Here is a 15,653-nt window from a genome sequence, read left to right on the forward strand (position 1 = left end):
TAACATTGTTTGTCTTTTATATTACTGGTGGAATAAGGGTTAGGATGTGCTCAAAGTCGTGACATGGGTTTGGGATCCCCTCGCATCCATTGTATTGCGATTGTTGTCAACGATATTTTTCCACTGATCAATCATTGAACACATATGGTATTATATTACCGTAAAACCGCACGTATAACATGCACCTAAATTTTGAGTTTTTGTTTAGGTAAAAAAAAAGTGTGTTATCCACGAACAAATACGGTTGCCTCACCAAGGTGATATTAAACAGAGAACATCCGAAATCTAACATGCTCATCTACAATTTTTCTGTTCCTCATATTTGTAACCTCATCTTTTGAGTAGAGCCCACCATATTTGATTCTGATTACAGGTGGGGGACCTTGAACCCAGCCTTGTCCCCATGAAGATGAAAGTAAAAGGCTGCCCGCTGTACTTCCAAATCACCGGCCCGCGGCCTGATGACCAGTACCAAGGTCCCAACGTACAGTGAGTGCAACTTCACAACCAAATTCAAAATTCCAACCACATTTCTTAAAATTGATGGCATTTTAAGGTTTGGCACTCGCTTATCTGGAGGTGACACAATTTGCCGTTCCCTTCGCATCAACAACCCCACCTTGTTTGGTGAGTGGCACTTCCAAAGCATAATTACAGTGGTACCTCTGCACAGTACCTTAATTTCTCCCAGGTTTGTTCAATTATCTCAAAATGCTGGTATAACAAGAACATTTTCTTGATTTTACATAATTCAAAACTAATACTGTATGTCATATGTCGAGCAAGATTTTTATTCCAAATTTATCCCGTATAGTGAAACTCGCGTGTCTAGAGGTGCACGTATAAAGAGGTTTGACTGTTTTAATATAAATCAAATAATATAATCTCCTTTTTTGTACAGATATCCGTCTGGACTGGGAGACGTACAACGTGATCCCAAACGATCGTAAACTGGTAGACGTGCTGATGTCGTACGGGGACACTTTTCCGCTCAAGGCCATCGACGACACCATCAGAGAGGCGGCAAGGATTTCCAACGGGGAGGCAACCTGGAAAAGGGCTCCCACATTAAGCTCGGAATCTTCTCTCCTAAGCTCCGCTGTAAGTATTGTATAGAGTAATCATTTGCTGTACTTTACTTATCGCGGTTTCGCTACTTAACGGATGTCAGTTTGTAACAGAAATTTTGTGACAATTGCAAGTGTCTAAATGTAAACATTATTTTCCAGAAAGCAATAATCCGATAAACTATCTAGAATGTTCACCAAAAAATTGTCAAAAAATTAATAATATAACTATTAACTCATTTAGTGCCAAATGGGAAGTGCCGGTGCCAGCCAATTTTTGCCTTAGTGACTCATTTTTGTAGGCCTACAGAAAATTTAGCACTTTAGCTATAAATATATGCTTTGTATCCCCAACAAATTGGCCTTCTTCACCTGCTAAACTTCCTGCGGATTAGCATGGCTGTTCCCAGTGTCTCCCTGCCCCATTTCAAATAATGTTTTATAATGGAAAAATATATGGTTTCTGTAGGAGGACAAACAGACATATTTTTCACGTTTTCCAATAAATATAGATGGATACAGTATGTGTTTTCCATCCTTATAAGGCTTATGCAAGGCTTATCATTTTCTTTGGCTCCAGACATGTTTGGTTTGGTTATTTTTCAGTCCAATATAGTCCTTCAACATTTTGGGTTCCCAACCCTTGCCTATGTTTTTTGGAATAGCAGTGACGATATGTGCTTAACGATAAAAGTTCAAATTAATCGCTCAACAACGTTGAATATTATTACAAAACTTGCAACTCATAGTAATACCATGTGGCTCCACCTTATTTTAAAACACAACTCTTCCCTTCTAACCAATAATATTCTCACTTTTTGGATTTCAGGGTACAGAGCAGGAAAACAATTCAACCAAGATTGAAGACAACAGATTTGGTCCCAAGAGGAAAAAAATATTGTCCGTCCACATTCGACCACATGTGGGAGACAAGTCTGACGAGCCCTACTGTATCACACCGCAGCAAATCGTACGCTTACGGCATTTTATTCTGCCTTCGTCTTCTAATTTGAAGTCAGATGTATAATTTTGTGTGCAGGTGATCCCTGCGCAAAGCAATAACACAGTTAATGTTTCGTTCACCCCACTCACCCTTTCTGCGACGTCCTGTGAATCCAGATGCGTCGGTTTGGCCCTAGGCTTCATCAGTCTGGATTCAGAGGTAGCATACTCAAATAGCAGCTAAATAATAGCTGATAGTTAATAATTTTTCTTCCTTATTTTTGTTCCAGGAGGCATCACGTATCCCTGGTAGGGTGAAACGGCTGCAAGGTTTGGATCTGGAGCCCATCAGAGTGGATCTCCATGCCCTGGTCAAGCCTGCAGTGTAGGCAATGAGATATACTGCTGCTAAGAACAGGGTTTTTGAACTCTTTTCTTTTTTTTTTTTAAATAGAACATGAAAAATATTACAAAAAACTATATATATTTTTCACATTTTTGAATAATTTATTTTTAGACAATCTAGCCCAAGTTTGAAAATGTAAAATACAGTACCGTAATTATTTGTGTAGAAAGCACAATCGTGTACAACGTACACCCCTAATCAGTATGAAATTTTGTTTTACTTTTTATTATCTCAAACTAAGCATTGTTAAATACAAACATTGTTAGAACAGTGCGACCCGCCAGCCATATTGAGAACTGGTCGCCATGGGCTCACCCACGCCACCAGGCTCACCTATTATTGGCAAAGATAGTGCTGGGAAAAGCCACCCCCTAAGGCACTCTAAAAAATCCCCAGCGCAGGTATCCACCTCAGAGAGAAATGGTCCTTAACTTCCTGGACATGTGGTTGACTTCTGGCAGCAACAAGGTTTCTGGTAACGAGATCAGGTATGGATGATACTGGGAGCTCTTAGCCATAACCCTGCATGTCAGCAGCACAGGGCTATGATGGTCGCTAACAGCTGGGATGGCAGCTGTTTTGTATTGTTTTTTATTTTACAGGTTCATAGCACCGTAGAATTTAGTATTATTTCTAAAACAAATAAATAATAATAATACAGGCACAATTTGGTTCCGTAGGCTCTTAGTCCAAATGGAAGACGACAGCAAGGTGTTGGAGTTTAATACCTCAGCCGGCGATTTGATAAAGACAGAGGGAGACGAGGTGAGTGCGCCGGAAGATAATGGATGAACTGGGAATCATTTTGCGAAACGTTTGCAGATATTCCTAGAGGAATTCGACAATGTGCAGAGTTTCTTGTTAAAAAACCCCACCGAGATGCCACTCCGCTTTCGACTCAAGTGTCAGCCACCGTTTACGGTGCTTAAGGTTCCCCCCCGGGCTTGCTCCAGCGTCTCCAGCAAATCGTCAGAGGTGGACCCCCAACTGCTGGTTCTGCATTCACAGAATAGCTTACTGGTATGAGCAACACACATACCTCAGATCAAATGGCTTGATGTAAGTAAATTGAATTGCTATGTAAAATAAATGTAACTACACTTTAATGTGAGGTATTTTTGAATGTATTAATTATTCAAGTCGAAAATATTGCTGTTGCATTTTAAAAAAAATGTCACTACGCATTCAGTATATAATAGGCAAAAAATGAATACAGTGTTACCTCTACATAGGTGCTTTTTGAGCTATGAAAAGTTCTAGATTCGAGATGTCTTTCAAGCAAACAATTTGCCTGACACATGAAAGAAAAGTTTCGAGAATTTATAGACGTTACCACTCGAGACTGGACAAGTCATTGTATTATCATCTTATTTGTCTTATGACTGCATTTTTATGTTCAATTACTCTTTGAATGTGTTTTTTGTGATCGTGAAGACATGTTTTATAGCTATTAAGGGTTGGCTTGGATAGTTTTGGGAGGCTGGGAACAAATTAATTGGCTTTCAGTTGTTTTGTATCTGAAAAATTTGCTCAAGATACTTGCAATTCTAGATAAGACCTTCTAGGAAAGAATCAATTTGGTCTGTTGAGGTATAACTAATATGTATATATAATATAATATATATAATAAGGTATAGCGGGGGTGGAGGAACATATCCCAGCTATCTCCGGGTAGTGGGCAGGGGACACCCTGAACTGGTTGCCAGCCAGTCGCAGGGCACACAGAGACAGACAATTCTCTTGCTCATTCACGCCTAGGGACAATTTGGACCGGCCAATTAACCCGACATGCATGTTTTTGGAATATGGGAAGAAACCGGAGTGCGCGGAGGAAACCAACGCAAGCATGGGCAGAACATGCAAACTCCACACGGCAGGTTCGATCTCATGACCTCAGAACTGTGCCGCACACACGCTAACCACTGTGCCGCCGTGCTGCCCCAAAACAAGTCAAGTCAGCTTGACTTGTTTAGCCCTTAATCACAAGAAGTCTCAAAGTGCTGCACAGACTACATAATACCTTTACACCATCTCCTGATCTGAACAATCTGCAGGCAACTGAGGAGGTCGATTATTAAACTGAAATAAAGACAGGCATGAACAAATAAGATAAATAAATGACATGATTATCTGCTAATGGAAAAAGAACATTTATTTTGTGGATTTGGATTTTCAATATATTTTGCCTAAATGTTCTTACACGACTTCAAAATGTCCATTAATTTGTACCACTAGTTGGCACTGAATTTTACACACCATCCCTTTAAATGATACATTAAAAAATGAAGGTTAAATAGACAAAACAGATAAGTCATTCTTAAAATAATCAAAATTGTCTGTTAATTGAAAATGAATTGGTTGTTTATTATTATTTTATTGCATTTTATCACTATCTCAATTTATTCTTGCACCTTTACAATATTTTGTTTTGCACAGGTGAGGGTGGCTTTCTGCTGCTCGCCATCGCTTTTGGAAAACGTGGAGCATCCGAGAGAAGACATGGCGCTGGTCATCTGCAGAGACAGCGGATGCAAGCATCTTAAGATCCAGCAGGATCTCCTAATTCACTACAGCAACAACAGCCTACAGGTTTGGAGGACACCTTAGCAATAACTGAAAGTTTCTTCAGCTTAGGTTGCACCTTCTTTTCAGAAAGTGCCACTCTGCGCCCACGTGAAGCTGGCTACACTGTGCCTCTCCAGCAACCACATCAATTTTGGACTTTGTTACTTGGGCCAGTCCCAAGCCAAAGAGGTCAAGCTCTTTAGTCTCGGCTCACAGACCCGCTGGTCTTTGGTCATAGGTATGTGCCTACCTAGTGAAGGGATTCTGTAAAATTGACCTAAAATCCCAATTTAAGATGTACCCAAATTAAATTAAATGCTGTTTTTGAATCCTTTGGAGATTATGAAAGGTATTGTCTCATTTGAAAGGTAACACTGAAGTTTTGACCCACAGTGAAATAATTACTGCAAGGGCTAGTAACATTGAGTAATCTTAGTTGTAACACAAAGAAATGGCAGGTCTTTTGTCACGGATCAAACAGACGCGGACCACGTTTATTTAGGGATGGGGAAAACGGGAGAGAGGGTCCTGGAGTGAAGCGAAATCTTGAAGTGGAAATTTGGGACTACCTTTAAGGAAGATGGCTTGAAAGATGGAACAATGTTATGTTATCTCACCAAATATAATATTTTTTTCCTATTTTGCGATAAATTATCTGGTAATTTTGTTTAATTTTTAAAATTTTCTGTCAGTGTCGTTGAAAATTTTGCACCTATTCTTTTTTTATTTTAGTATACTTAAACTAATCATTCTAAACAGTAATCATTACCACTGGCAAACAAAAAACGTTGACATTAAGTATTTTTTTTCTATTTTACTATATTTTAAATAGTATTTTAATTTCTTGATGTTGTGCCAGGCTTGAAATATTTTTTCTCTTCATTTATTTTTATTTCATTATATTTAACATATTAATTCTTGTAAACAATGATTTTGGGGCAAAAAATGAATAAATAAATAAAATGAGCAAAAGCTTTTGACAAAAGGGAATTATTTATGTGTTTTTTTGTGCACTATTTTGAATTAGTTGTCGCTGTAATGATAAATTAAAACAATGCCCTTATTTATTCTAGAACAATATTATAACTAGCTGTTTGAGTAAAACAATACCGGTAATTACAAAAAAAAGATTAAAAAAGGGGGCAACGATGATATGAGAATCGATTATGAATCAGAAACACTGAGCTCCTTGGGGAAGGTAAAATAATAATATTAATATTATCAACAACTTTGTGCTTATCTATCTCACCAGAGTCGAGTGAAGACTCCTCCCACGTGTTCAACGTATCGCCCACCTGCGGGCATCTTCGCCCCAAGGACCAGCAGCCCACCGGTGACCAGTGCCAACGTTTGGAGATCAGTTTTACAGCCAGGTAGCGTTGCACAACAATGTCGGGCCTTTATTGGACTTTATCTCCTCTCATGTTTTGTGTGGCAGCGAGGTGAAGCAGTACAGGGCCACGGTGGTGATCACCTCCATCCTAGAGAGGAGTCCTCTCATCCTGCAGCTGCAAGGCACAGGATCCCGACATATGTAGTTGAAAATGACCTTTTTCAGGTGTTATTTTTTTTTTTGAAGTTGCTGTATCAACTTATAGAAACTGTATAATTCAACAACTAATACGTTACTTCGCACTTAGTGGCCTCAGGGCATCACAGATTCAAAATTACTTTTCGATCCATTATCCCAGATCAGATATTGATGTGAGCGGGTGCCAACAGAACGCATGGTGAACTGCACTCGTGTGGCCGCAATTCATTATCTCTGATCGCATATTGCTGCGAGCGGGGACCGGCAGAGCACTCTTGTTGAGTCTGGCAGCTCTTATTTTACCTTTCTGTCCACCAAAAGGTGAACTGCACCTGTGCAGTTGTGACCCAATATCACCTCTCGCATATTGGTCCCGGCAGTGTGCATTTTTGTAGGGCCTGGCGGCTATTTTCTTGAAGTTACTGTACTTCTGCATCGGATAAACTGGACTCGTGCGGTCGCGATCAATCATCTCCAATCCCATATTGCTGCAAGCAGAAGGCACTTTTCCCAGAAAATCACAATGACTAATTACTGGTGAGCTATTTTGAGAACGGGGTTGCGGGCTACTCAGCTTTTTTAGTGGGCTACCTGGTGCCTGCGGGAACCTGTGGGTGGCCTGTGAACTACAATATGCGTTTTCCGAGAGCATACAAATGTGGTACAACAGTAGCTGGAATTGAACCCAGGACCTCTGAACTGTGGGGCAGATGTTGTGCAACCCCACAATAATATATCTTATAATACAACCATTATCACAACAATAATTACATCTATTTTTGTATGACAAATCCAAACCATAAATTACACCTTTTTGTGCCATGATTAGCTCGTATTTTCATCATTTCCTTTGGAGAAAAATGAATAATGTTATAGACGTAGAGCATGCACGGCAAACATACGGCCTGTGGGTCATATCTGGTCTGTTGGAAGATTTATCGAGCTCGCCATAGATTTCCGAGTATGTCAAAAAGGTAGTGAGTCTCTAAGTCATTTCTATCAAAAGTTATTAATTTTTCAAATAAATGCTAACAAAATGATATCTCCGGCTGCTAGAGGGCAGCGTTGAGTTTGTATACTGTGGTGAGATGGTGTTTTATGTTAGATATTACATTTAAATGAAGACTCGCACACAGGTGTATGTCACTCAGCTTTACCGGAAACTTCAGTGTGTTCATTGCAAGTTGGTGCCCCCTCATAACCGCACCGGGTGAAACACATATATTGTAACATCTTCCCTTTTTTTTTTGGTGTTTTTTTTTTTTAAACTAGACCTGCCCACCTGAACATTAAAAGTAATGGCTCATGAGGTAAAGCTAACACAAACACAACAGTGCTTCACCTAATCTAACATTTTCCGTTATATCGTCACATTGTGTTAAATAAAGTCCCGGAGGTGTGCAGGCCTCCTAACAACCGTGCCGCATCTGGTGGTGGTGACACCAGTTTGGGCCATCTGATGATCTGGCACAGCAGCTGGTGAGCAGGGTTGAGGTGTGTCTGTGATGTGATCACCACCACTAGGGGCTGAGGTGGGCGGGACCTCGCTGACCGTCTCTGCTGCTGGTGAGACCCCTGGTGCTGGCCTCAGTTGTCAACGGTTGCGTCTCAGCACAGTCCCATTATTTAGCTCCACCGAATAGGACCTTCTCTGGTCCTGTCGTACCACCGATGTAGCAGCCACTTGTTCCTGTACTCGCACCTGTTCTCCATTCTTTAGCGGCTGTAGTCCGCTAGCCCCTTTGTTGTAATAGCGAGCTTGTCTGAGCTTGTTTTCCTGCACAGTGTTATCAGTGTCCACAATTGCAGGTTTAAGCAGATTTTCACACGTGGGCAGTAATGTCTTTGTCCGTCGGCTCATCAGTCTTTGAGCAGGACTAGCCTGGAAACCCTGCGCAGGAGTGTTTCTGTGAGCCAGTATGGCTAGGTAAGGGTCCGACTTTGCCCGCAGGGCTCTCCCCATTAATCTTTTAGCTGTCTTGACGGCAGACTCTGCTTTTCCATTGCTTTGGGGATATGTGGGCGATGATGTTACATTTTCAAATTCCCAAGACTGGCTGAATCTCTTAAACTCCTGTGAGCTATATTGTGGGCCATTGTCCAAAAACACCACATCAAGCACACCATGGCGAGCAAAATGTGCCTTTAATTTAGATAGATAGATAGATAGATAGATACTTTATTCATCCCCTAAGGGAAATTCACATTTCCAGCAGCATCCCTGAGCTGAGAACAATACAATTTGTGGATGACTGAAGTGGACTTGGTATCAGGCAGATAGTCAACTTCCCAAAAATTGGAGAAATAGTCCACAGTCACTACGTAGTCTTTATCATTAAAGGTGAAAATGTCTGTGCCCACTTTTGCCCATGGCCTCAATGGGAAGTCATGGCTCAGTCATGGTTCTTTCTGTTTTAGTGTGTCTACATCTCTGCACACTTGGCACTTCCCAATATATGTCTTAAGCTGTTACCTAGCCAATAAACACATTCTCTTGCTCTTCTGATGCAGTTTTCAATCCCTAAATGTGAGGCATGAATCTTTTCCATAATTTCTTGTCTTAGAGCTGTTGGGACGACAGCCCTTTCTCCCAGAAAGATGACATTGTTCTGTACAGTTAGCTCATCTCGCATGGAAAAATATGGTCTCACCTCCAGCTCAACCTGTCCTTTATCCTCCGGCCATCCTTTCAGTAGTCTCTGTTTCAGCACCTGGAGGGCCTGGTCCCTTTCAGTCTCACCTTGGATTTTTTGTCGTCTCTCCTCTGAAATGGGTAAGTAATTCATCATACTCACTGTTTCAATCTCAGCTTCAACAGAACCCTCAACTGCATATTCTGGTAGGTATGCCCTGCTCAGCGTATCTGCAACAAGCATCATTCTGCCTGGAACAAACACTATGTCCATGTCATATTTCTGAAGCCTCAATAGCATTCTTTGTAGCCTCTTTGGGGCACTAAGCGGAGGATTCCATGTGATGGTTTCGAGTGGTTTATGGTCAGATTGTACCACTACCTTTCTGCCATTGATGTATTGGTGAAAATTTTCCACTCCGAATAGAATGGCAAGGCACTCCTTAACTATTTGTGCATATCCTCTCTCTGTAGAGGTTAGTGCCCTACTGGCGTATGCTATAGGTTGGCCTACCTGCAAAAGTGCTGCACCCAGCCCAGTTTCGGATGAATCACATTGGAGAGTAAGTTCCTTTATAGGATTGTAATACTTCAATACTGGTGCTGTGGCTATCATGCCTTTTATTGTCCCAAAGGTAAATTCCTGTATGTCAGTCCATTCCCAGATCACATCCTTGTGTGTCAGTTGCCTCAGGACCTCACAGCTATCCGCTAGGTGTGGGCAGAATTTTGCGAGATAGTTACCATTCCGAGCAATCTCTAGGCCCTTGATGTTGGTGGGTCTAGGCATTTCTTGTACGGCGCGTACCTTCTCCGGGTCAACTTTCAAGCCCTCAGATGTCAGCCTGTGACCTATGTTTGGCACCTCCCTCTGTCTCAACTTCAGTTTATCAAAATTCAGTTTGATGTTGCATGATCTGCATCGCTCAAGGAGTCTTTTCAGTTTCTCGTCATGGTCTCTCACTGCCATGTCCTGATTTTCTTCTTCTCCAATCAGTATATCAACAGCTATAATGCATATGCCTGGTACCCCCTCAAGTGCCTGTGTCAGCCTGTGCTGAAACACTTCAGGAGCTGAGCTGATCCCCATCGGCATTCTCCACTTGAACCTTCCGAATGGCATCGCAAATGTTGTCATGTAGCTGGAGCGCTCTGTCAGTTTCACATGCCAGAATCCATTTTTTACATCACACACTGTGAATACCCTGGCATTTGCCAGGTCTGGGAAGACATCTTCAATAGTTGTAATGGAAAGTGTTGTCTCTTTAGTGCTCTGTTTAGAGGTTTGGGATCAATACAGATCCTCAGCTTTCCTGATGGGTTCCTAACCAGGACAATGTTACTGATCCAATCTGTGCTTTTTTCAACTGGTGTAATTATTTCTTTTGCCACCAGGCTTGTCAGTTCTTGCTTCAGTGGGTTAATCAGAGACACTGAAACTCTCCGCTTTGGTAGTTTCACTGGTGTTATGCTTGGATCCACTTCCAGCTCATATGTGCCAGACAAACAGCCATCTCCCTCAAACACCTGTGGGTATTGCTCCCTGATCTGCTTCTTCTCCAGTGTTTGTCCTTGCTGTCTGCTTGTTGAACTATGTCATCAATGGCCATGGTATTTTCTCTCTGTATTCCCACTAGATCCATGCCCTGCACAGCTTTGTTCCCCAGCAATGGCACAGATGCCTCCCCGTCACCCACCATGAACTAAAGTTTGTACAGTTTCCTGTTTCTCGGATTTCTTTTTTTAATCTTGCATTTGCCCAAAGGCTTCAGGGTGCTTTTATTGTACATGACAAGGACCTGTTGCGTCTGCTCCAATGTTGTCAGCAGATGTAATGTAAGAATATTGCAACTTGCATCACAGTCCAATTTATATTTTACTGACCTGTCCCCCACCAGCATGGTCGCAAACAGTTGTCTCCCCTGCGCATTCGCCTGTCCTTCTGCGCGAAGGCTCATAATTGTAACAGTTGGGTTGGGTGTAAAATTACATTCACTCAGTCTTTTCCCCCATTGTGAATAAATGTGTTGTGTTTATCCGTGATTTTAAGATGAAAGGTAGGTTACAATATAAGCTGAATGATAATACTGAAAAACAAAGCTACATACATGTAATTGACATTTTTTTTACTGATCCAGCCCATCTGAGAACAGAAGGTTTTGATCCGTCCGGCCCCAGAGCTCAACTGAGTTTGACATCCCTGATGAAAAGCTTAAATGTGTGGGAGAGAACCCCTACCCCATAGAAAGGGATGGGTGCCACCAGGCTGTTCTTGCCCAAGACACACCTTAGCACCGACCAAGGCAGTTAAAGGTATCTGTGAGCCGTGATTAATATGCAAAGCACAAAAAAAGGTGTCCCTAATCTTAAATAATATCAATACGCCAGTAAATTGTAAGTAGCTCACTGAAAAAGTGTGCGCAAACCTGTTCAAGTCAAACCAGATAAAACAAATAAATGCCGCTTCATGTGGCAAACACATCTGCAGCAACCCAAAAATCATCCAGAAAGAGAAAAAAATCCACTAGGGAATGCAAATATCCGATTGATATTCTCTGCACTCTTGCAGCTTTCCACACATGCACAGCAAGGGCATGTTTGATCACAATGAAACGCGGCTGATCTGAAGGTCAACAGAGTTGTAATTGGCTGCTGCCCCCATGTTGTGTGCTTTGAGGCCCTTTTAAGGGGACCCTCACAACCTATTTTGTTTTTCTACCTTCTTAATTCCACTAAACAAGGTTCATCACTTCATGTTATTAATCCTGTTACTGATGTAAAATGCTTAGAAATAATTCATAATAATTTAGTGGATAAGCGGTATGGCTGATGAGATGAGATGAATTTAGTTTTATGTCATACAATTCTGCCATTTTGTAGGGTTGTGTAAAATTGTGTTATATTACCGTGAACCTGGGCGGCAGGGCAGATGAGTGGTTAGTGCGTCCACAGCGCAGTTCTGGGTTCAAATCCAGCTGGCATCCTCTCTGTGCGGAGTTTGCTTGTTCTCCCTCTGCTTGCGTGAGTTTCCTCCGGCCACTTCGGATACTATGAACATAGTTGCCGAGGTACTTATTTATCCATTGAGCTGACTACTGGCATACTATACTGTAATAGTCAATACATGTTTATTATCAACTTTTTCTGTAATGAGCCTCTCCAGCACTGAAAAATAAAATCACAACAAAAAAGACCAACAAGAATACTAAAAACAGTGATTGAAGCCAAGATAGTTGTTAAATATTATTTGTTTTTTTTATATAGGTCCTAAATTTAGATACATAATGATAATGAAATATAATCATTTTCTGAAACATGGAACAAGTCCTGAAAAAAATGTTGTGCCCCATTGGGTGATAAAGGATTATTTTTCTGATTTTTAAATAATACTGTATATATTTCAAGCTCTTTCCCCGGTAAAACAAAACTGAAAATATATACCTTGGGACTTATTTGGGTATTTTTAATTGTGACTGCTAAATGTTATTGGACTTCTTTTCATTGCACTATTGTTACAATGCACTATTATTTTTCATTGCATTATTATGATATCTTTGGACAGTTTTCTAAACACCACGTTGTGCATTTTTATTCTGATCGTCTTTTCATCTTTTTCTCTTCAAAGTCTTTATTACATGTTCAAACCCTGGAGTGCAATGACTAATGTTGTTGCAATCAATGTTTCACAGCGTTTATATCAATGATATTTCAATTGTGTATTTAATTATTCATTGTCTTTTATGGCAAGTACCGGTAAATGTGTTCATTTTGAGTATTTGTCTTTTTTTTTGTAAAAATAAAACTTTAGACACGTTGTTTAGTAATTGTTCTCCTTATATAGTAAAAAAATATTCAAAGTAGTACTGTTCATTAGAATATTCATTATTTTACAAAAAAATAATTCTTAAAATAGTAAAAATATGTAAAAAAATAAAACCCAAAATACTCACAACTTTTGAATCTGCTTTTTTGTACATTATTCTTTTTACCAAAACAATTTTTATTATAGTTAAAAAATTATGTACAGAACATGTTTTGTTCTTTTCACACATTCTGTCAAGACTAGAACGGAGACAGGACCCACCTGCGTAACGTTTGACAGTTTTATTGGGAAGAAGGGAAAGGAGTACACACGATCCAGAGATCGCTGGTTGCGGGGAGTAGGTTGCTCAGATGCGGAAGTGGGACTTCTGTGGCGAGCGATGGCAGTGTCGGGAACCGGAAAAACGGGTCAGTAGCCGGGATAGAAGAGCAAAAACATGGTCGATATCAGAAAATGGGTCGTTATTCGGGACGGGAGAACAGACATGGTTGAGATCAAAACAGGTCATAATTCAGGACGGGAGAGTAGACGTGGTCGAGATCAAACAGATCGTAGCGGGAGAAAAAACCGGAGCAAAAACACACGACAAGCAAAAAGGGCTTGCCGTGTAAAACGGAGATTTGCAAACAGACCGACAAAAGGGTACTGATAGGACAGAGTTTAAATACTGACAGGGAGCCAATCTGTTAACAAGCTACAGCTGGTGCCCACGGGCGGGGCAAATTGGGTGCCCCGGCAACCGTGACACATTTTTAATAAAACATTAAATAATACAAGCAATATATATATTCTATCACATTAAATAAATTTATGTTCTGAAAAATGAAAACATTTTTAACATATTTTTATGACTAAGAATTGTTTTATCATAAAATATGTATTATTAATGATATTTTATTACGATTTCAAAACGCACGTGTAAAATAATGTAATTAAAATGTAATTTTTTTTTACAATTGATATTTTTTAAGAATTATGTCACTACAAAACAAGTACTGTACTATTTAATGAGCAATATATCTAGCTGAAGATGTGGCCTTGTTTTCATTTTACAAAATAAGAACTACTATACTTCAAATAAAAAATAGTAGTAACGTGATTATTTTTTTCCCACTAAAAGTAAAAGCCTCATTTTGCTCGAAAAATATTCTCATTGTCCCCGCGACCCTTGTGAGGTTGGGCGGTGTAGATATTGGATCGATGGAAGATTCCAATTGTTCAAATCATGTAATTGTGCTATTTAAACCACTAGAGGTCGCTATCGATCATTTGAACTCATTTTGTACAGGCGCCAACGTAGACCGTCGCCACTTCCTGGTCATGACGCAGGTCGTGACGACACACGCGCTCTCCCCTACCTCTACCGACGTTTTTCTATTTGCTTGTGTAGTCTTGGCGGAGGTTAGGGCGACGGTGGGAGAAACTTTTCCCCGTAGAAACGTCAACATTCTCGGTGCTGGAAAGAACCAACCTCGCTTCTGGATGTTTCAAGTGGATTAAAGCCTTCTTTTTTTGGCCATTTCGGCCTCAGTTTTCGGATAACAGCGCGCAGTGGTTTTTTTCTCCTTTTTTCCCCGGTGGAACATTTGCTCAGCACCAGTTGGAAATCTTTATTTATTTATCTTTTAAAACAATTTAGTTTTCTTTCTTGGATAAATTACTTATTTTTTCTCTTTACTCGCCCCGCAAGAACCATTCGAAGGATGGAGACGTTGAGGTAACGAGGTAAGAAATGCAGTCAAACACAAAGTTATTTCCTGTTTACGCCACTTAACTATTAAAATGAACTTGCTGGATTGATAAATCGGCGGGTTTTACGACAGTGTCGCAAACTGACAACTTTGAGTTACTTTTATAATGTTGAACTAATTCATTTCAAGTGGCCTGTCGAGCATCTTCTCTATGTTTACACATATCTGGTAATATCTTAAAATTTGTCTTCTAAAATATCTTCCGAAGAACATCCACCCCAACGCCCCCTCCCCCAGTCTCCCGCAAGAAAACATGACACATTACTTTGTCGTTATATTTGGTGTAACACACTTGCAGTACCACGCCTTACCATAGGGAATGCTAATTAACACATCCAGCAAAAATTAGACCGTAAACAGGACAGTGCTTGAAGTAATTGTAAATCCTTGAATTTTAATGTTGCGATTTCAGGAACTAAAAAGTGCTTGAATTTTCGGTAAAGTGCTTGCAAATGCTTGCAATTATTAGCATGTTTCTCAACAAGTCTGCTGAAAAAAATGATGCTGACAGTTCTCTGGTGGCTTCGCTTTGCAATTGCATTTCTTCCCTCGCAATTAACTGCCGCTGGTATTAGTTTGTAAGGTATTGTCCTTTGAAGCGTCATCACCTCCTACAAGATGCACCCGAGAGGACAGGTGCATGCTAAACCTAAACAGGACACTATTTAACATGTATTAATGCAATAATTATCAGCTGCGGACATTTATTATGGGGCCATACAAAAAATGAAGGAAACGTTTTTCAGTGGTAATTTGTAATTGGAAGAACTTCCTGCAACTGCAAATGTAAGCTCATATTACTGACATCTTTACCCAACACCTATTTGGGTGGAGATTTGTCTCAAAAGCAAATCTATTAGCAATTGACTTAGATTTTTAAAAACTTATGTCTTGATAAATGCACATGATAGATTAAAAATCGCATATGATAATCAT

The 15,653-nt window shown here is 40.3% G+C and overlaps 2 protein-coding genes across 4 annotated transcripts in view; both read left to right on the forward strand.

Moving 5' to 3' along the window:
- Positions 1-12,967, forward strand: part of dlec1 (DLEC1 cilia and flagella associated protein) — a 38,016-nt gene extending 25,049 nt beyond the window's left edge. For all 3 annotated transcript variants that reach the window (XM_088322542.1, XM_088322543.1, XM_088322544.1), the window contains 12 exons: positions 374-489; positions 557-627; positions 902-1,101; positions 1,897-2,037; positions 2,107-2,229; positions 2,300-2,394; positions 3,096-3,180; positions 3,238-3,435; positions 4,852-5,004; positions 5,068-5,218; positions 6,233-6,353; positions 6,419-12,967. In XM_088322542.1, coding sequence (XP_088178668.1) covers positions 374-489; positions 557-627; positions 902-1,101; positions 1,897-2,037; positions 2,107-2,229; positions 2,300-2,394; positions 3,096-3,180; positions 3,238-3,435; positions 4,852-5,004; positions 5,068-5,218; positions 6,233-6,353; positions 6,419-6,518 — 1,554 coding nt within the window. In that variant the 3' untranslated portion in view covers positions 6,519-12,967. The remainder of the gene's footprint in view (positions 1-373; positions 490-556; positions 628-901; positions 1,102-1,896; positions 2,038-2,106; positions 2,230-2,299; positions 2,395-3,095; positions 3,181-3,237; positions 3,436-4,851; positions 5,005-5,067; positions 5,219-6,232; positions 6,354-6,418) is intronic.
- A 1,375-nt stretch (positions 12,968-14,342) lies between these two features.
- The window catches only part of map3k22 (mitogen-activated protein kinase kinase kinase 22), a 61,562-nt gene continuing 60,251 nt past the window's right edge, over positions 14,343-15,653 (forward strand). The window contains exon 1 of the mRNA XM_088322385.1: positions 14,343-14,691. The gene's annotated coding sequence lies outside the window, so the exon portion shown is untranslated. The remainder of the gene's footprint in view (positions 14,692-15,653) is intronic.

The sequence above is a fragment of the Urocampus carinirostris genome, chromosome 18, assembly GCF_059441175.1.
Source record: "Urocampus carinirostris isolate Australia breed hairy pipefish chromosome 18, RoL_Ucar_1.0, whole genome shotgun sequence".
NCBI lineage: Eukaryota > Metazoa > Chordata > Actinopteri > Syngnathiformes > Syngnathidae > Urocampus > Urocampus carinirostris.